Source organism: Athene noctua, chromosome 11 (genome assembly GCF_965140245.1).
Source record: "Athene noctua chromosome 11, bAthNoc1.hap1.1, whole genome shotgun sequence".
Lineage (NCBI taxonomy): Eukaryota > Metazoa > Chordata > Aves > Strigiformes > Strigidae > Athene > Athene noctua.
In genome coordinates this window covers 24,006,233-24,026,722 of record NC_134047.1, presented here as the reverse complement: position 1 = coordinate 24,026,722, position 20,490 = coordinate 24,006,233, and the positions used below count along the sequence as shown (strand labels likewise).

General features: G+C 51.2%; 1 protein-coding gene across 4 annotated transcripts in view; it reads left to right on the top strand.

The window, feature by feature from the left end:
• The first annotated feature begins 890 nt into the window (after window positions 1–890).
• Window positions 891–20,490, top strand: part of EDA (ectodysplasin A) — an 83,687-nt gene continuing 64,087 nt past the window's right edge. For all 4 annotated transcript variants that reach the window (XM_074915210.1, XM_074915209.1, XM_074915208.1 and 1 more), the window contains exon 1: window positions 891–1,230. In XM_074915210.1, the coding sequence (XP_074771311.1) occupies window positions 955–1,230 (276 nt within the window). In that variant the 5' untranslated portion in view covers window positions 891–954. The remainder of the gene's footprint in view (window positions 1,231–20,490) is intronic.

Genomic DNA, 20,490 nt, shown 5'->3' with positions numbered 1-20,490 from the left:
TCTGCCCATGATGTTTTCCACCTTTGATTTTTTTTCTAGCAGTCAGAATCAACCTTTAAAAAGCTGGAGAAGGTGTTGACAGTTGCCCCAAAACATCCAAAAACCTGCTGGGCACCCAGCGCTCCGCTGCGTTCACCTTCCAAGCGGTGCTGACGAAATTAAAGTCGGCCTGCTGAGCTTAGCTGCTCTCAGAAATCCTCCTCTGCCGTCTCACCGCAGAGAATCCTCCACACATGCAGCCGCCGGGCAACGAAACCCATTTTGAGAGACAATTTGCCTAACGCAACCACACTCTCAGGTGCTCACAGTCCCACGGGGGGGCTGCAGCAAACCGCCCTTCCTACGAGACGAGCTCTGGGTTTCCACCCTCGTCTAGCTCGCGCCCAGCGCTAGCGATGTAGAACCCGGGGCCCCAGCAGCCGCCCAGCCCCTTATTTGCAGCTTCGGTTTGTAACTCTTCTGTTGTATTTGCTTAAAGGAAGGGTTGGAAGCCCCAGGTGTGCTGGGGCAGAGAGGGGGTATGGCCACTGAGGAGGCCCGCGGGTGGGAGACAAGGCCTGTAGGTGGGAGACGAGGCCCGCAGGTGTGGAGCCCCGGCCTGTGGTGCGGGCACTGCCCGAGGTGCTTCACATCCCCCGGTGGGCTCGGCCCTGCCCTCACCCCGGGCCCTGCCCTCACCCCGGGCCCTGCCCTCACCCCGGGCCCTGCCCTCACCCCGGGCCCTGCCCTCACCCCGGGCCCTGCCCTCACCCCGGGCCCTGCCCTCACCCCGGGCCCTGCCCTCACTGGGGCGGAGCTCCGGCGCGCCTTGGCCCCGCCCCCCTGCGCGGAGCCCCGCCCCCTGGCGGGGCGCTGGGGCGGCCCCGGCCGCGCAGCCCCGCGGCGGCTCGGCGCGCCCCGGCCGAGCATGGAGCAGTAGCGGCGCGGCGGCTCCTCGCTCCGGTCCCGCCGGCCATGGGTGCGGAGCGCAGGGGGGAGGCGGCGGCGGCGCCCCGCGGTGGCTGCGCCTGCGGCGGCGGCGGGAGCTGGCGGCTCTTCCTCGGTTTCTTCGCGCTGTCGCTGGCGCTGCACGTCCTGACGCTGGGCTGTTACCTGGAGCTGCGCTCCGAGCTCCGCCGAGGCCCGCAGCCCGTCGCCCCGCCGCGGCGGGACGGGACGGCGGCAGCGCCGGGGTCTCCCACCGCCGGGCGGCCGCAGCGGCCCGCCGAGGGCGCGGACCGGCGACAGCAGGTGGGTGCCCGCCGGGGGATGGGATGGGACCGGGGGGGGGGACCCGGGCGGGACCGCACTTGTCGCGGAGCCCCGCGCACCCCAACGCCCCTCCGCGCACCTCAAACCTCCCCCTGCGCACCCCCAAACCTCCCCCTGCGCACCCCCAAACCTCCCCCCCGCACCCCCGTACCGGGGGATCCCGGCGGTGGTGGCTCCATCCTTCCGCCCGCGGATGCGGTTTGGGGCCGTCCCCCTCCCGTCGGCGCTTTTAAAAAAGAAACCAAACTGCAAACCCTTGTGTTTATTTAGAAAAATGGGGGGGGGAAGCCCCACACTCGCGCTGGCGGGAGTTAAATGTGGAGAGAACTCGGCTGCCGCTGCCCTGGCCGGGAGCGCGGAGGGGCGCCGGGGGTCTCGGCGGGGCTGCCCGGGGCCGCCCGCGCTCCACCTGCCGCTTCCCTGTCGTGACAGTCCCGCGGTGTCGGCTCCGCGCCCGACAGCCGGGGCCTGTCGTGGGGCTGCTGCCGGCGGGGGGAGGCGGCTCGGCCCGGGGAGGAGGTGGGGAGGGGGGTCGGGGTCTCCTCCCCGGGGCGGTGAGGAGGAGGAGGAGGCCGGGCCGGCGGCTCCCCCGCGGCCATCCTGGCGCTCAGAGCTTTAACTCCGCTCCTCCTGCCCTCCTCGGTTTACCATGAAAATCCTCTTCCCTGCACACCCCGCGCTTGCCTCTCCCCTCCTGGGGTGGTTTTGATTATTTTAAACTTTTTTATTCGCCGCCCCCCACCCCCCCCCTTTTTTTTTTTTGCCCCACAACCAAGATGCATCAGCCTTTTTGGTGGTGGCTGGACATCCCCCCGCCCTTACCCCAGCAGCTTAAATCTTCGTAAATCCGAATTGTGCAGGACAGGTTGGCTTCTGCCGCCGGTTTTCCTCGCTGGAGCGTCGAGCCCCTGGGAGCGACGGTGCCCGGAGGGGCTCATCTGTCCCGAGAGCCTCCGGGAAAGCAGGAGCGGAGCCGGGGCCTCCGCTCGCAAACTTAGCTCATTTTTTCCAGGCACGAAACTCCACTGCAAGCAGGAGAAGTTGGAGGGAAGGAGTTTCCTCCCCTTCGAGCCTCGCGAGCGGATGGCCCGTTCCCCAAAGCGTGCCGGGTGGCTTTGCCAGGGGGTCCCGGGGGGAGTGGGGACCCCCAGCCCTGCCCCGGCACCCCGGCAGCCCTCGCCGTGTTGGTTATCAATGCGCAGAGCGGGGGAAGAGGGACAAAAATAGCTTTGATAAAGCTGCGAGTTTGGAAACTCTTCCTCCTACTTGGCAGCGGGCAGCCTGTTGCGCTGCGCCGGCCTCGGCTGCTCCCGAGAAAGCCGGGCTCGTGCCTTCCACTGGGTCTTTGGATTCTGCAGCTTCCAGTCGTAAAATGGAAGTAAATGTTGAGCCGGAGAGAACCTGTGCTATCTGCGCGTCGCTTTTTTTTTTTTTTTTTCCCCCCCCTCTTCAGTACTTAAGCGGTGTCAACATAAAGCGGGTCAGAGCGGCTCGATGTAGTTGAATTCTTAGGTTGTCTTGTAATAGCATGCGGCTGAAGTTGCTTTCGTGTTATCGTGCTGGATCTGTTTAGTCTTTAGAGCTCTTCTTTCCAGCGAATGTATAATGAAATACCAGGGTAAATAGTTGAGGCATTCATAAATTACAGCGTTAGATAATTTGTCTCTGGATGTGAACGAAGATCCAAGCGTCGCTCGCTACAGCTGACGTACTCCAGATAAGGTAACGCTAATTATTTATTTCTTATTTTACGTCTGGCCTGTCAGGCATAAGACAAAAAATGCTTTTGGACATACTGAAGCAGTTGGTCGTGAGAGAAAGTTTCCTCGTTAGTAAGGGCAGGCGAAACACTGAGCTTAATGGGCAGTGTACAGCTTGCAGCCCAACTGCTGGCACCGAAAACGCTCTGTTTGGAAACTAGTGCTGTGACGACGTGTAATTAATGTTATTTGTAGTAGTGCTGCTCTCCTGTTCCTCACTCACTTTTCTGCCTTACTGTTCGCTTGAGTATGTGCACCTAAAAAACACCTTCTGTGGCTTACGGTGCTGTGAATATATCCCTTCTGGGATTAAAGGGATGAAATGAGGTATTTGCAAACAGCTGTATTTAAAATGTTATCAGCAGTGATGTTGAAATCCTCGGGGTACGTGCAGGGTTCTTAGCTGCTTCCCAACCTGTCGCAGCCAACCTGCGCTGCTGGTAAACCCGAAGTGCAGTCCCGGGCGTGTGTATCGGGAGACAGATGCTTGCATAAATCAAGCAGAAATTACTGAATAATGACTTCAAGAGATCTGATCCGTGATGTTTCCCTCCCAGGGACCTGGGATGGGGCGATCAGAGTCGGGGTGCGTTGGGGGGATCCAGCATCCCGATACACGTGGTGCTCTGAGTCCCTGTGCGAAGTGTTTTCAGTCAGGAGGCCGAGTAATTACTACAGATATTGCGATGGTACGCGCTGATTTAAAACCAAAAAGTATTCCCCTCCCTGACCTTGGGTTTTTTGTTTGTGTGTTGTTTTTTTTTTCCTTATTTTCCCTTCCTGACCTGAGGCAGGAGGGAGAGGAACGGGGGGAAGGATGGGGAGCGATGGTCAGCACCGAGCTTTTGGCAGAAATCTCACCTGGCCTCCTGCCAGAAATGACCTCATGACAGGAGTGAGATCTGGCAGCTCGATAACGGCCCGCTTCCCTATCTTACAGGGTATTCAAATATGTAACTCATTTAAGATACAAGGGCAATTTTTCATGGCAGAGGTTGAGGCATTGTAGTTCACATCTTTGTCCCAGAAGCTGCAGGGTGTTGCATCACCGGTTTGGCTTCGAGATGAAAAGTTGGTTGATGCTGCTTTAATTCATCAATTGCTGGTCCCTCAGAGAGGCGATAGCGGATTTGGGGATTGGTGGTACATTCAGCCTTGCCTGATGTTCTGAAAATCTCAATAATCCCTTCAGATGGATGTGCTGTGGAATACAAAAGTGATTCTGTCAGCGTGTTCGTTAGCGTTTGGCAGGCGCTTCGCTAATGGCTCCACTGGCGGAGAACAGGCAGCAGGGTACGACGTACCGCTCATTAAAATATTTTATGCCTTAACTAGGTTGCGTTTTGCTGTCAAAAAAAATCATCCCGGTAATATTTGAGCCTCGCGGAGCGTCCTTTCTATGCTTTTTCTCCAAGCAAGCCTGTGTTGTGCCATGTTTCTGCAAAAACTTTTTTCACAGGTGCCAAAAAGTAGCAGTCGGGGTCCTCCCGTTCCAGCAGTCGTTAGGTGGTACATGGCCACGTTCATTTATATCTGACTTCTAAAAGCCTGCTTGCTGATTTGATGAGGAAATTGTAGGAATGAAGCTTCAGAGGTGAATTTTGTTTGTAGTCATGGATAAAGAAATACAGCGAGAGCGTGCAACCTAGTCTGTGCGCGCTGTTTTTTGTTATATTTAGTGAAAATGAGCAACTGGCTTTACTTGAGAGGGAGGCAGAAAAAGATTTGGGGAGCAATATATAGATTTTTCTCTGTTACTGGTCAGGGTGCTGTGGCAGAGTAATTCTTGGAGAATTATTTGCGCTGTTTCACCTGGAGGAGGGTTGTGGCATGTTGGCCCCTGTAACTGGCGGTGGGAAGGGGCTGTTGTTGGAGAGGACAGACGGACATCGTGTTGTCTTTTACGCTTCGCCTGTTGCCTGCCCTCTGCCACCGAAAGGTCGTAACCAGGAATAGGGAATTGTGGCCAGGTACTTGCTGCTGTTTGTCCTCAAAATAATTGTGTGGTGTTTCTCAAAATAATGTTGTGGGTCTAGTGGGAGTAGCTCTATGTGGAAACGCAGCTTTGGAGTTTGGTCAGAACATCTAGGCAAGGCTTATCTGGTGTAAAAGCAGAAGGGTGTTAGTGCTCAGCTGTGAGGGCACTTGGGCGTCTCACGAATGTGAAACTGCAGTTATTTTGCCCTTCCTTCTCAATTCCAGCTCCAGAGTATAAGATGGCATTCGGGCGCGATTTGCACAATGTTTACATGAGTCTAAAAGGCCCTGAAGCTGGTCTGGAGGCTTCTCCCTCCCCGAGCATGCCTCGAGCTCATCCAGGCGCACTCATCCCCGTGTCTGCTTCCCGCACCCCGAGCCAGGAGGCTGCACCGGGCGCGCGTGATGGATCAGGGACGAGCTGAAACCCGACAACGTGCTTAAAGTGTTGAGCAGGGCGTCCTGTTGGAAACGCTGCTCCACCGTGAGCTGCCTCCCTGCGGGACACAAACCTTTAAATACCTGCTCGGGGCTCGTGCTTTGGGGTTTCATGGCTGCTGATCTTGGGTTATGAAAACCCCGGGCCCGTGCAGGCAGGCTGTGGAGCAGGAGGAAGATGGTGTTTAGGGATGTGCTTCGTGGTGGGTTTTCCCTTGAATTACGCTCGGCGATCTTGGTTGTAGCTGGAGGAAGCTCTTTGGGGGCAATAAAGGGCGACTGCAGTGCGTTGTCTGGCTAATAGCACGTCAGCGCTCTGGTAACCTTCACTCCCATTTTAATGGTGCCCATCCCTCGACAGAGGATAACATTCCTGAGGCTGCGTGAGGTTCGGGGTCTGTGCCGGGGAGAGGGGGCTGCAGCAGGGTTGCTTGAAATCAAATAGAAAACATATTTCTGCTACCATGCCTATGAATATTCTGTGCAAAATCTGGCATGAATCCATCAAACTCCTCCTTTTAAAAAGAAAATGGTACAGAGCATTAGGAGAATGGCAGTGGCTGCCGGGTGTGCTGCAGTAATTGGTAAATTAAGCGTGTCATGCACTTTGCCCGGAGGGTTCGAGGTGCATCCGAGTGCTGTGGGTTTAACCGCCGGCATGCAGAGGAACCGTGTCCTTCGGCTGCGTGGGGGCTGCCCGGCTGGGGCACTGCCCTGGCGCCTTCCCAGCGAGCTCATTTACAGAGATGTACGCCGCTGCTCGGGTGTGTTTTGTTCTGCCTCCTTGCACCGAGCAGGTGAGGCGGCCGCCGTGTCGGATGCGGTGGGACGTTGTCGCTCCCGAGCGGTTCAGCTGCGAGGGCTGGAGCTCAGGAATTCCCATTTGGAAAGGGGGAAACAATCGGTGAGAAAATAAATAACGGGGGCTGTGGGGTCTCCAAGTGCCTGGGCACATCTCGCCGGGGACACCCTCAAAGTGCTGGGGTTGGTGGTGAGAATAGTGAAGCAGTAAAAAAAGAAAAATCTCACATCAGGAGAGAGGAAGCGGTTGGAAAACATGAAATATGTTTTGCAACTGCTGTCTCGAAGCTTGCGGGCACGTCAGGTGGGTTATCCACCCCGGCAGCCTCGCTCCGTGGCCAGTGAGGGACAAGTGTGACGTTAATTCAGAGATGCACAGGGAGGACGGGCTTCAGCTCACCTGGGAACATGGGGATGCTGGTATCCTGCTGGAAACAGAAAAACACGAATAACGGAGGAATAAGGCACCAGGACGGGGCGGCCCGGCCTCCTGCCCGCGCCAGGAGGAGCGGGTGCTGAGGGAAGCGTGCAGCAGAGCTCTAGAAATAATGTAAGCGAGCAAGAGCGGAGGCGAGGAGAGCCGGCGTGGGTTAGCCGCTGTCCCGGGGAGGCTGGGCGCTGGGACAGTGTGGGGCTCGGTGCTTCCTCCCTTCCCAGGTTTTTGCGAGCTCTACCCCGTCTTCCCCTTCCAGAGCTGAGTTTGATGGTGTATTGTCTTTATTTTTTTTATTTTCTGCTCGTTCCGTGAAGGATAAATATTGCAACTTGGTGTGAGGACCCAGGACTTTTTATCAGCGTTTAGTAAATTCCTTGATGGAGAATGTAGTTGTTGTTGCCAAAGTTTGACCGACACGTGACCAGAGTTGCAGAGTTTTTCTGCAATTGTGAGATGAGTTAACTGGCAAACACTCAAACCTGTGTTTTAAAGAACACTCAGTGGCATTCCGAAGTTATCTTTCCCTTAACCTCAGAGTACATAGTGCTTTATCAAACTGATATTATTCTAACCTTTTAACATTTTTTTTTTTTTACCACATAATACTATAAATCTTCTCTGCTCTTCCATACACATGTAGTATCTTGTAATGCTAATTAAACTGCACATTATCCTAATTTTGCTCTCATACTAATCCAATATATTTTTCTTGACTGGAAGCCAAACCCTGAGAGCTTCAGAGCATGTGAAGCTCTCATTCCAGTCTTATTATATGTTAATGACTTTATATTTTAATATCTTTCAACACTTTAAGAGGATGTTATTTTTAGAGGTGTCTGGCTGCGAAAGGTAACCTGTATGTGAGAGGCCAAGGGGATTTTGTGAGTATAAAGCACTAAGTAAACTCTGCGCAGTGAGTGTGTCTCTGAAGATGTGTAATCTGTCAGGAGTCATTGTGCACGGGTACAAAATTACAGGGATATTTGGATGCAATTTTAAAATAGTTAACAGCCTTTATAGGAGAGAAAAATAAAACTCTTGCCTGGGCTTTTACATGTTGCAGTTGTAAGTGCTCTCTTGTTAAACTCTTGGGGAAACGCACTGTTTTTGTATGCTAATGGTGCTGATGCCAGTTGGGCCTGAATGCTACTATAACAGAAATAATTACTCACAGATGGGTGGATATTAAAATGAGCTCTTTCTATAAGCCCGAATAAAATTCTGTTGTAAGTGCAAAGTACTAAATATGCAAGATTGTATTGATGAAATGCCAGGGCTGTAATGTATTCCAAGCGGCGAGTGCCAGCATCCTCCTGCTGAAGCTGCACCTCGGCTGCAGCTTGTCGCTCTCCAGTCTCTCTGCGCTTCCTCAGAAATGGCTCTCGCAGCGGGAGGAGCGGAGCAGCGACTTGAAATGAGATGTAAATCTGCAAGCCATTTCGCTCTGCCTCCTGTCTGTGCGTGGAAAGGAGGAATCCGGCGCGAGGCTTGAGCGCCTGCCGCCAGCGCCTTCCTCTTGGTCGGAGTGGCTCAGGAGACCTGAACGCCTGGGATGCCAGCGGGGGGAACCGCGTGGCGTGGCTCCGCAGCCGTGGGCATTGCGTGGCGTGGTTCTGTGATGGGTGTTGCGTTGCGTGGCGTTGCGGCTGTGGGCGTTGCGTGGCGTGATGCTGTGGTGGATGTGACGTGGCGTTGTGTTGCATTACGTGGCTTCACAGCCGTGGGCATTGCGTGGCGTGATTCTGTGGTGGATGTGGCGTGGCGTTGCGTGTCATGGGGTTGCATTACATGGTTTTGCAGCCCTGGGCATTGCGTGGCGTGATGCTGTGGTGGATGTTGTGTGTGTGGTGTGGCGTGGCATTGAAGGAGCTGGGAGTGTTCAGTGTGAGGAGGAGGAGGCTGAGGGGAGCCCTCATCCCTCTCTGCAGCTCCTGACAGGACATTGCAGAGAGGCTGGGGCTGGGCTCTGCTCCCAGGGGATCAGGGACAGGACAAGAGGGAACGGCTGGAAACTGCCCCAGGGGAGGGTCAGGCTGGGCAGGAGGAGAAAATGTTTCCCAGCAAGAGTGGTCCGAGAGTGGAACAGGCTGCCCAGGGAGGGGGGAGTCCCCATCCCTGGGGGGGTTTCAGGGCCGTTGGGATGAGCTGTGGGGGATGTGGGGTAGGGGAGAACTTTGTAGAGTCGGGCTGAGGGTTGGACTCGCTGATCCCGAGGGGCTTTTCCAACCTGAGTGATTCTGGGATTGCGTGGCTGTGTGGCGTGGCAGCTGTGGGCAGTGCCGTGCGTTGTGTGGCTTTGCCATGGCGTTGCCGCGGCCTCGCCTGGCGTGACGAGGCATTGTGGCACTCGGGGCCGCGCTGGCTGCACCTCACGGTGTGGCGGGGCTCTGCGGCACCGGGGCTGGCGCCGCCATCGCAGCAGGACTTCGCTGCCTGGTTCCAGCGGCCGGGGGGGTGGAGGAGAGCCTGGGGCAGGCGCCCGGCCCGCTCTCCCCTCCTGCCCTGGCACAGCCGCCCCGGTTCGGCCCAGCCGTGGGCTGTGCGTGGGCCAGCGCAGAGCTGCCAGCCAGCCACAGCAGTGATGGCAAACGTGGCTTTGCAAGAGCAAGGCCCTCTCATTTCTGCTGGCTTTGCCTCCTTGCCCACAGACACAGGCCCCGGCGGCAGCCGGGAGGGACAGAGCCCCCATCCCCTGCGGCCATGCGGTGCTGGCCCCCTCCCTGCCCCTCTGTCCTTCCTGGGCCGCCTTTGTCCGGCCGCCCTTAATCCCGCTTTGCAATGCGTTTCACCTCTGTGTCTTAAATCTCTCTTGAGGCGCATAACAAGGTGGAGGGGGAAGATGGTGAAGAAGTTTAAGCCAGCACTTAAGTAAAATCCACCTCAGAGCATGCAACAGCTCTGTAATTGTAAATTATATACCAGCGGAAGGAGACGTTGGGTTGGGGTTGTGGCCTGCGCCGTGCTCGAGGCTGAGCTCGGCCCAGCACTGATGCTCCTGGCCCTGCTCTGGGCTGTCTCGTGGCTTTGCTGCTGCTCCCTGGATGAACCTCATCACGCTTCTTAAATCAGCTTTTCTGGTGTCTTGTCCCTTCTCCAGTCTCTGTTTTGTTGTTTGAGAGGCAGGGGGTGGCGCGTGCTGGCTTACCAAGAGACCCTCTGTCCCCCAGAATAAGGCTCGTGCCGTCTCAGAGAGGTGTTGTCCCTTGGCTTTTGTTTTTTTCAGTTGTTTTATTCAAGGTTTTCCATCTCTGTTACAGTCAGCATTTCTCTGTAGGTCTGCGCTTGTGGGGTTGTAAAAAAAAAATATATATATATATATATATACTGAGCACTTCCAACAGGCGAAAAGATAAATAAAATACTGAGCTCTTGCAACAGGCGAAAAGATGAAATAAATAAAATACTGAGCTCTTGAAACAGGCAAAAAAGATAAATAAATAAATAAAAATCCTGAGCACTTGCAATAGACGAAAAGATAAATAAATAAATGAAAATCCTGAGCACTTGCAACAGGTGAAAAGATAAATAAATAAAAATCCTGAGCACTTGCAACAGGCGAAAAGATGAGACCATCGCTCTTGATGGCAGATCCTGCGCTGAACACGATAACGGACGTTTAGGCTGTGTTGGCTGCAGGTGCTCATCTGCCCCCACTCCTGCTCCCTCCAGGAGCAGCCTCGGTGAGGAAGGGGCTGCTTGGGGAAGATAAAATAATATCCTGCATCCAGATACGCACCAAATCCCTGGTTAGGTGTAGTGCCGAGAAAGCATAAATGCAGCAAGTGTTGTCCAGCAGAAAAAAAAAAAAAAAAATCTTTGAATTCTTCTTTTATTTTCTCATTGGTGAAGCGTGGGGCTGTGGGCACCGCGTGGGGCAGGCACTGATGGCCTAAACAGACTTCACGTGATCCTCCCACTCTTCCCCGTGTGCTGGGCTGGGTGAAATTAATCCAGGAAATCATTTTGGAGCAATTGTTTCCTTCGACCTTGCAAATAAATTCCTGAGCTACCGCAAACCTTAACCAGCGCTTTTTAAAAATTTTCCCCATGGGATAGAAAAATAGGATAAATCATTTAAAGCTGATAGCTGGAACTTGTTGTTGACCTGCTGTGACACTGAGAGGACTAAACAGTTCAGAATCAAAAATTAGATTTTTTGTTTGTTCTTCCTCTCTTTTTTTCCCCTGCAGTTGCAGGGTGCTGCCTTAATGCCTGTCAGTGTGTTTCACCCAGGGTCTCATCAGGCGTGGAGAAACCTGGGACTGCTGGAGTTAGGAGGAGTGGTGTTTTGGCTTGGGAAGCTTTCATTCTCATGCTTTCCCATAAAACATACCCTGTGGCGGAAAAATTAGATCAAAATAGAAATTGCTGGACGTGCAGCTGATGGGGTGTATCTAGAGAGCAGGATGAAGACGTGTAAAGAAAATAGTTGTTTTTTAACTGCAGCTGTTACTATCTTTTTAGTGATAATGAACTAAACGAGTAGGTTGGCTGCCTTTGAGCTACGGATGGGCTTGTCGGTGCTTGCTGGGTTTGTGGTGTTCTCTTGGCGGGGAGGGGGGGATCCTGTCCGAGGGGCCCACTGGGCCGGGGCGGGGGGAAGCCCTGCTCCATGGACCTCAATCACCTCTTTGTGCCCTTGCGAGTCAATTGTGGGAGACTTTCGCTTGTAAAGATCGGGAGGAGACCTTTTCTGTGTGCTGGGAGGTGTAACGTTTAAGGATGTTAATTGTCATTTTTAAAGGATTATTGATCTTCTTTTTAGCAACATCTTTATTGCTGACTTGGAGTTTTCCGCTGCTGTTGAAAGGGGTTGTTTTGACTCGAATATGGCTCGTGCGCAGAGTCCCAGACTGCTCAGAACTTGGTGGTATTCAGCAGAATAAGCAGCTGTTTTACTGGCGTTGCTGTGCTTTAATTCCAGCTCCTCTGCCTGCACAGAGGGATTGTCACACTGCCGGTCCTCTTTGGTGGCTTCTGGCCCATCCTCATCCCTTCCCAAAGCCCCTTTTATTTTGCAGGTGGTGGAACTTAATTTTGAAAGCCCCGACGTACAAGTAAACTGTATGTGCAGGATTTGAGCTCAGATCTAGGAATCGGTGATTTTTGCAGCATCGGTGATGTTTTCTGGGCTCTGGTGGTAGCAAAGAGCAGGTAAACGGGGGGGAAAAAGAGGTTTCCCACACCAGGGCTCACGTGGCAGAGCTTCCCGAGGCGCTTCTTCAGGGAAATGTGGCAGCGATGGGCTTTCAGGCGCAGGGTGCTGCTGCCCTGGAATGGGCTGGATGTGCAGAATCAGCCCAGTGAGGTTCAATCCTGCTGCTGTGATAACTGCTGGACAGAAATCGCGATACCCAGATTTTATTTTTTTTTTTATAACGAGGAACGGGTGTTCCCGGGGCTTTCCTGGGCAGGAGCTGTGGGTGAACCACCTGCGTGAGAAGGTCATCCCCGGGGCTCGTGGTCCTGGGGCTCGCTGCGGAGCAGCCCTTGGCCCAGGCACGGGGGAAGGTGGCCTCTGTGCTTTTCCAGACGTGGTTAGAAGCATGTTTGGAGACTTCAGTTAACTCTTTGTGATCTCTTGGTTGCTTGGGAGTCATCTGCTGGCAGCTGGGTGCTGCTTTTGGGTTTGGTTTCCCCCCCCCCCCTTTTTTTTTTTTTTAAACCCAGTCAGCTGTTGTGTGAGACCAATTAACCCTAAATCACTTCATTCTGGTGCTGCTTCTGTTGGTGTTGAAGTATTCTTCTGAGGAAAGCTTGTATCACCTGAGCACTGTCCTGGGGTTGCTTGGGCTTTTGGAGGGTTTGATGGGTTATTTGGTTTTGGTTTTGCATATCGCTGCTTTATTGTAAGTGTGGGAAATCCCAGGAATGCTGGTAGTGAACAGGGTGTTCGGGTAGCAAAGCTCACAGGAGGCTGGAGACCTTCCCTTGTTGAAAGAGAACACACAAACCTCTTTCCTTCTGCATGTTTCTCTTCTAGGCTACGTATGTTTTCATGAATGAATTTTTGCTTATTTTCCTTAAGCAAAAGGTTCAGCCGCAGCTGGACTTCGCAGCAGATACTTGTTTTTAGTGGTGAGCAATGGGATTGAAGCTCATTTTTCAATAGGAGTGGTGTTGGGGTCTCGTTCGATGTAGAAGAAGGGAATGTGTGCAGGAAAAGCCTGACTAAAGCCTTCAGCTGAGCCTGGGGAGGCTCAGCACTAATCTTGCTCAGCTGCACTTGGCCTCTGCATCTGGCAAGACACCAGGTCGATGAGAAATACCAAACCTTCTGCTCGTAGGGTGGATTTTCCTTAGGAGTTGGAGAGAGCCTCTACGCTCAGTACTCATGTGGACGGTGACATTTTTAATCCGGAGAGACCCCGTATCGAGTCGAGCCCTGCAAAGCCCCACGCTCTGTCCCACGTGTCGCTGCTGCGGGCCAGCACGGTGCGTGGGGGCTGATTCTCATTTCATGCTTGGCACTGGCAGCAGGGGGGGAGCGGGGAGCCCTGTATCCCCGTGCCAGGAGCCAGGCTGGGCTCCGTGGCTGCACCCCGCTACTTTGGCATCACCCCTCGCTGCAAATATCCCAGCCGGCGGCGAAGTCACGTAGCGGGGAGCGGCAGCCGGTGCAGCTCTCTGAAGAGGAAAGCAGCACACCCCTAATAAAAGCAGGATCTGACTTCAAACAAATGTGTACCGCACAGTTGTTGTTAGCACTCTGATGTGCGGCTGCAAGGCTTGGACAATTTATAGGCGCTGCATCAAGCGCCTTAGTCGGTTCCATATGTGCTGTCTTCGTGCGCTGGCTGGTATGAAGTGGTAGGATGAGCTCTCGGAAGTTGAGGTCTTCAAGTGTTAAATACAAAGCGTTGCTCCTGCAGGCTCAGCTCTGCCGATCCAGGCGTCTGGCGCACATTTCTAGCAACAGGCTGGATTTGCCAAAGAAAATTACGCTAGATACAGCAAATAGCTGTCAACTCTTTCCTCCCTAGCCTGCCAGTCTGCTTTTCTCTTGCTTTTCAGAATAACCGGGCTGTTTGGAAGTGATTTGGAAGTCAGGGCTTCTCAGTGCCTTAGTGATGCTTCCACTCGCTCCGCAAGGCCCCGTGCAGCCCCCTCCAGCCCGCAGCACCCTGTGCAAGGGCCGTGGGGTCCCTCTGCAAACCCATGTGGGAGGTGAGGGTTGAGGGTCACATCAGGCTGAGAATAACTTCAGTTCATCTCATCTGGTACCTAAATATTGTACCGAAGTATTCAAGGGGGGAACGTTTGGCTGGAATATTAACTATTTCCATTTTAAATATCAACTGTTCCTCTTGAATGAAGACTTTGAGGTTTCTGAGCCCAGTTGCCTGCAGGTGGCTGCGGTTGAGCTCAGAAGAAAAGCAGAGACCCCTGGGCTGGTGACCCGGACCATGAGCTGCTCTGCTGTTGGTTCCTTGTGACTCAAAATCATTTCTTCTTCCCATGTCTGAAGATGCTGGAAAACCAATTTTATAAATTATAATTCTGATAACAATAGTCTGTGGGGGCAGTTGGGGCAGTTAAACTTTCCGCCAGGTCCCAGTGAAGGTTCCTGTGTGGCTTCAAGCTGCTTGTCTGATCAGGTACTCAAGCAGTTAAATATTCCTACTGCTGGTGTACAAAAGCCACGCCAGGTATCTTCCAGGGGATCCAAGTTTGCTATCTGAAATCTGGCAAATAGCAAAAATTTTTGTCGTGAACAGAAATCACACCCCAAGGCTACGGCTGACAGGGAAGGTCTCACTGACATATTTACCTAGCAATTTTGTTACCGTGCAGTACGCTTTCTCAAAAAAAAAGCCCCAACCTTGAGAACAATAGCAACAAAAAACCCGCTGCAGGTTTTGTGAGCAGATGCAGCTTTGAGATAAATGATTTTTGCTCTTTGTTTGACTACTTGGCGCTTAGTGGTTAATTAGAGTGAGGCCAAGTATAGTTAGATAGTTCATAAAGTTTTTTTTAAAAAAAAAAAAGCTGGAATTGAAAGCGTTTGCATGACGTTTTTAACTTCAGTCCATGAGGCTGATAGAAGCAGGCAAAGCAGCGGTTTAGAAACAACTAAAAGTAAACATTTGTTTTGGACAGTGAAAGATTGAGTTTGGAAAGGGCAGGAGGGCGGAGGGGAATAGCTTGTGCAGCCCTTCCTGCAGGGATTTGTGCTGAGGGTGCTGTGGGAATGGCACCAAAAAGGCAGCTTTCCCCCCTGCCCTGCCTGCACTTCACCTTCGCCTTGTGCTGGGACTGGAGTTGGTCTTAAAAATGTTACTGGGAGGAGGTGGGCTGCCATGCCACCCCATCTGTCCTGGGGCTTTGGGAGAATGAAGCAAAATTTGTAAGAAATAAGGGCACCCTGCTGTGAAAAATCATTAATAGTTCAGGTTATTACTTCTGATTCAGCTGTCCCCCTTTCTTTTAAGATTAATTTGCGTGATACGGAAAGGCACTGGCATTGAAGTTGGTCCAGACGACATCTAGGATGCTCTGTTAACATTGGCATTTATAATACCGAGTAATAAAACATTGTCTGGACTTAGAGGGTTATTGTACAAAGAAGGGCATAAGAAACATGACACTCAAATTGTGATTCCTGGCAGAAATGCTTTGCAATGGGGAAATTTCAGTTTAGTTAGGGTTGCTTACATGCCTTTCTTCTAGCTGAAGGGCAAATGACACTGTTAGCATTAAATGTTAGTAAATGACATCTTAACATGAAATATGCCTTACGTCTCCAAATCTGAGTTGAAGTTGTTGCTGTTCCAGAAATTCTTCTTCCCTGGTCTTTATTTTCAGTCTTGCCCCAAAATGGACCCAAATTAAATGTTCATGCAACTAAAGAGCTTGGTTGTGAAGGAAAAACACAGATTAATTGTGCTTCGGGGAAAGGTCTGACAAAGAGCAAGAGAATAGACGGGGGAGCTGGACAGCCCCGTGGTTCGTTTTGTCGCTTCGCCTGTGGGCTCTCGTGTCGGTATGTGTCAGGCTGATGGGTGCCTGCGATGTAACAGCAGTAACAAAACCCAGGGCGATTTCTTGTTGGTTTTAGTTTGGGGTTTTTTGTTTTTTGTTTTTTTTTTTTCCTGGATTTTAGGGTGGTTTTTTTTAAGGCCAAGTACTCTGGGTTTGAATATCTTGAACTTTTGTAGGGAAATTTTATGGTGGTTACCAGTGGTTTAGAGATTGAAGAGATTGTCCATGTTGTAAGCGATGCCCTGTGTCCCAGGCAGCTGCTGTTGTGGTGGCTCTTGGGTTGGTTGGCATAGCTGGGCTTGGTGTCCTAACAGCTTTCACACCTTAAGAGGAGTGATTTAGGAAGAGCTGCGTTGATGTAGGTTGACCGAAAGCTAGTGAAGATGCGTTTGACAGCTTGAGCTGCAGGAAGGATGGACGGTCTTGCACAGCGCTCAATTTTAGCTTTGGGTGCAGTGAATTGTGCCGCTTGTTTCAGAGATAATGAATTGGTGGTTGGTTTGGGCTCTTCATCTGCAGAAGGTTTTTTTCCAATGCAATCCGCCTGGATGGTTGTCCATGGGGAAAAGAGAGGTGTCGATCTGTTTAGGAAGTGCCGAATGCCACATCTGCAGAAGATCAGCAGAGTTGGGCTTTGCTGGTAAAGAAGCTTCAGTGACACGTTGGACTTAATCCATTGCTGCTTGACTTTCTTCAAGAAGATGCTGGAAGGTGTAGTTGAGTATTGGGTGGGGATGGTGGCTGCGTTGCAGGTTGGGCTCTCAGCTCCACCTCGGAGACCGGAGAGAGGTCCAGCCGTGTCACTGAGGCGAGGAGGTTCACCCTCTGTGGTGGCCTGAGGGCTAGTTCTGAGGGGGCCTGTGGTAGCCCATGCTGGGCCTTGATGCAAACGATGGTTTTGGGACCCCAAGGCTGGTAGCTCTTATCTCTGAGTGAGCCTCTGAGCAAAATAAGCACTTAGAAAAGGAAAGGAGGACAAGCTGGCTTCTTGGTGGAGCTGTTAAATCTTTTGGACGTTGCCCCCTTTTTCAAGCCTTGCCTGTTTTTGTGGGGACACTTCTCTTTTATCACCAGTATGGTCCTACCTGTTGCCCTTCTGGCCAGCCTGGGGCTGTTTTGCGGCAAGTAACTAGTGTTTTGAAAGTTCTTGAACTTTGCAGGCTTCCAAACTATTTTTGTTCAGTCGGAGGCAGCGGAGCATGTAATCTGGCGGGGTGGATATTTTTTCCAGGCAGCTCTATACGTTTTCAGTTTATTATATCAGTGGAGTATGTTGACAGCTCTGTGTACCATTCGGTGTTCGGGGCTCGTGTCTGGACTGTGCGGGCTGTGTCGTGCTGTTGATTCCCTACACAAAATAGCTTTCAGGCCTGTAAAGCTGTCACTCAATCGGTAATGGCTACGCCGAGCGGCGGCTGGGGAGAAACGTCTCCTGCTTTAAGTGTTGGATAAAAGCAAGTGAGTGCATGTGCGAATGGTATGTCTGTGGCAGGATTTCCCTTTTGCTCTTCTTCTGTTGCCTGCTTTCTCCGAGACCCCGATGAAATGACTTTCGACGGGGTCGGTATTTACCACAGTCAGCTTTCGGTTTGCTCTCAGGCTACATCCACCCCTCAGGAAAAAAAAAAAATCAGACTTTTTCATTAGTGCAGCAGGGCTTTGTAGAAATGTTTTTCTTTTTTTTCTTGGCCAAAAATCCAAAGTGATTTTGGTGAGGACCAAAAGACCTGAAATGAGGCGCAGCCTCGGGCGATGCCACGCTGGGACTGAGCATGTCCCGGTGGTGCCAAAGGAGACCAGGCAGCCGAGGTCTGCAGGGCCCTCGCTTTGCCTCTTGGAGCACTTGTCTGTCTTTATAAATATCTGCAAGGGGAATGAAACTTTTTCTTTGCAAATTTATTTAGGGTGAGGTGGGTCATGGGTCTTTGAGGAGCACAGAGACAAGCTTTGGTTTGATCTCACGCCTCTCAAGTATTACTTTGATAATACCAAGCCTCGGATATTCTTTAAAAAATTGCTTTAGGTTAAAATCGGATTAAGTTTTAAATTTTCAAGCTACCCAGTTGGAAACACGTCATTATGTATATTTTTCCACTTTGAGGATCCCTTTGGTGAATAAAAATATTTTGCTTTTTCCCAGTCTCATGCTAAGAATGAAGAAGATTATTCTCAGGTTTCTGCTGTCACTGCACAATGCTGACATTTTCAGATTGCAAAGACTTGGGTTATTTCTTACAGGATTCTAGTTCCCCCTCCCTCCGCCCTGATATCTCCATATCATAACTGTTTGCACATAAATTAAACAGAATTCTTTGCTGACTCTTGTGCACACCTGTGCGCTCACATGTTCTGCCAATAAATGTTGCTACTAAAACACTTGCTGAGGAATGATTTTGGAAATCTAAAAATTATTCTTCGAAGACTTGGGCTTCTTACATCATCATTTGTGAATTAAGGCTACATGAAAGTAGGTTATTGTTGAAGCAAATGAACTGTTCTTGAAAGTAGTCCGTTGGGTCTTCTGGAGCCGCAGCCAAGTCCCGTTTCCTCAATTCGAGGGTAAATTTGTCGGTGCCCCGGTGTCCTCGGCACACCATCTCCCTCCTGCTGCTGCCAGAGCGGGCTCCCTCCCTGGAGCTTCAGCTGTCAGGGGGGACTCTTTGCTCACTGACAGTGGTTAAAATCCCCTGATGTTGGGGAGCATCTTCTCTTGAAGACTTCCCCAAAGACGCTTCCCACCGGCGCCGCTGTAAGGCATCGTGACCCCGGCCAGGCGGTGGGTGCTCGGTGCGGGTGTCACCCTGGGTGTTCGCTTTCAGGTGACCTGTTCCCCTACAGCCCATCGCTGCTGGTGTCCTTACCTGCCTGAAGACACCCCAGCAGACCTGCAGGCAAGGTGTTACCCAACAGGCCTGGAGGTAAAATGATAATAAGGCAAACGGGAAGAACCGCAGCCAAGTTTGGAGCGTTCGGTGAAGACACCTGAGGCTTGGGCTGGTGTTGGGGTGATGGGCTGGAGATGTGGGGCTGCTGTGATGGAGCTGGGACCAGCAAGTCTGGGGAACTGAAAATAGACTTGGCCAGCTGTGAAATAATTTGGCTTTTGGGAAACGTGCTTCTTCCCTCACAACTAGGATGTCTCTTGGATGTTGAATAATGAGCGTTTCTATCTCTCTCTAATTTTGTGCTATCTTTTGTTATTTTGTGTGATCTTGTTGTCCATATGGGTGAGTATTGCCTGTAATTATTTGAGGCTCTTGACTGTGGTGATACCTGACAGCAAAGAATTCCCTAGGTGCAACTTTTAATGATTATCAGGATGAGGTTTTGGGTTTACATGAAAGGCTGAATGCATCGAATTTTCCTGTCATTCCCTTCTTTTTATTTCAAGCTATTTCAGAACTGGCAATTATCAGGACTGGCTGTAGAGTGCTAATTATCATCCTGGTTATGAGGAGTTACCATAAGGGTAATTTCTTGCTGGTAAGGTGATGGTCCATCTGCTGTTATTCCATAAAGTTCCTCAGTGAGCGGAGCACGCAAGAAAGCTGCTCATCATTTCATTAATGAAATATCACAGCACCAAGCTTTTAAGTTTCAGGGTCACAGCCCTGCACCTTGGAATAAAAAGGGGGCGTTTATGGCTCCGTATCAATCACCTTCAGACCAAGAGGTGTCCTGTGAGCTGTTGCCCTTCCCAGGGCTCCCCGTCCCGGTGTCTGACCCACGCTGGTGTGATAAAGTGATGAAAAACACTGGGATCTGATGAATATGTATAGGGTTATTTCATTTTTTATTTTTTTTTTTAAACTAGCTCTCCATTTGTAATCGGTGGCTAAGGATAGCCGAGATGAGAGGAGGAAGATGCTGAGGATAATGCAGCGAGCCCCTGTGCGCTGCAGAGGTAGGATTTACAGTAGGAGAATGCCCTCCGAAGAGCGTGTGTTTGTGCCCACAGCCATTAAGCTTAATAATCTTGCTGTCTGTATCGACTTACAAATGAAAGCTTGCAGTAATTTGGAGCAGCATTTGAATTGTGAGTGGTAGTGATGATGCTGAGCTTGTCTTTTAATGCTGAGTTTAGAGTCTTTGAGGTTTGGATTAAAAAAAACTTCAATGAAACCACAAAAAAGACATTGGAAGCATAACTGAACAGGTGGAACAAATTTGTTAAATCTGTTATTGGGAAAACAGCAACTTGCTTTTAAGAAATAAATCAATCTGCAGCTCAGTGTTTCATAATGAGGAGTGGGATAGGAAAATCTAAAAATATCTACAAATGAGAGCTAATGCTCTGAAGGAACAGATCCAAACTAGAATATAATATTGCCCATTGTGGTGACAATAAGTATTTTAAAGTTCATTGAGATCCTTGCTGTGATGCAGATGGGACTTTAAGAGCCAGCATATTTCACTTGGCTGAGTCCAGTTTTTATTTGCATAATAACTTATTATATGTATTGCCAGTAGCTCGCAGAGCCCCTGGTCAGGATTGGGAAACCACGATGAGTTCATACTCCTCTGCCTGGTGAGACAATATATTCAGCGAAGAATTGGGAGGGAGGCGTCTCTAGCAACTAATGCAAGTGATTATGTGCTTGAAATGGCAGGAAAAAATACAGCTTTAACCCCTGCTTTGGGATGGGGGTGACCTTTGTGTATCTCGGCTCTTCTCTCCAAGTGCCGTTTCAAGGGTCTTTGTCCTTCAGCCGCGTTTGTCCCCGGTCCCTCCGCCTGTGGCCTGAGCCCTAGCAGCTTATGTTAATAAAGTAGAGGAGTTTATCCAGGTGGAAAACGTGTCCATCGGCACCTGGGTTGTCAGGAGACGGGTGTCACCGCTGTGCT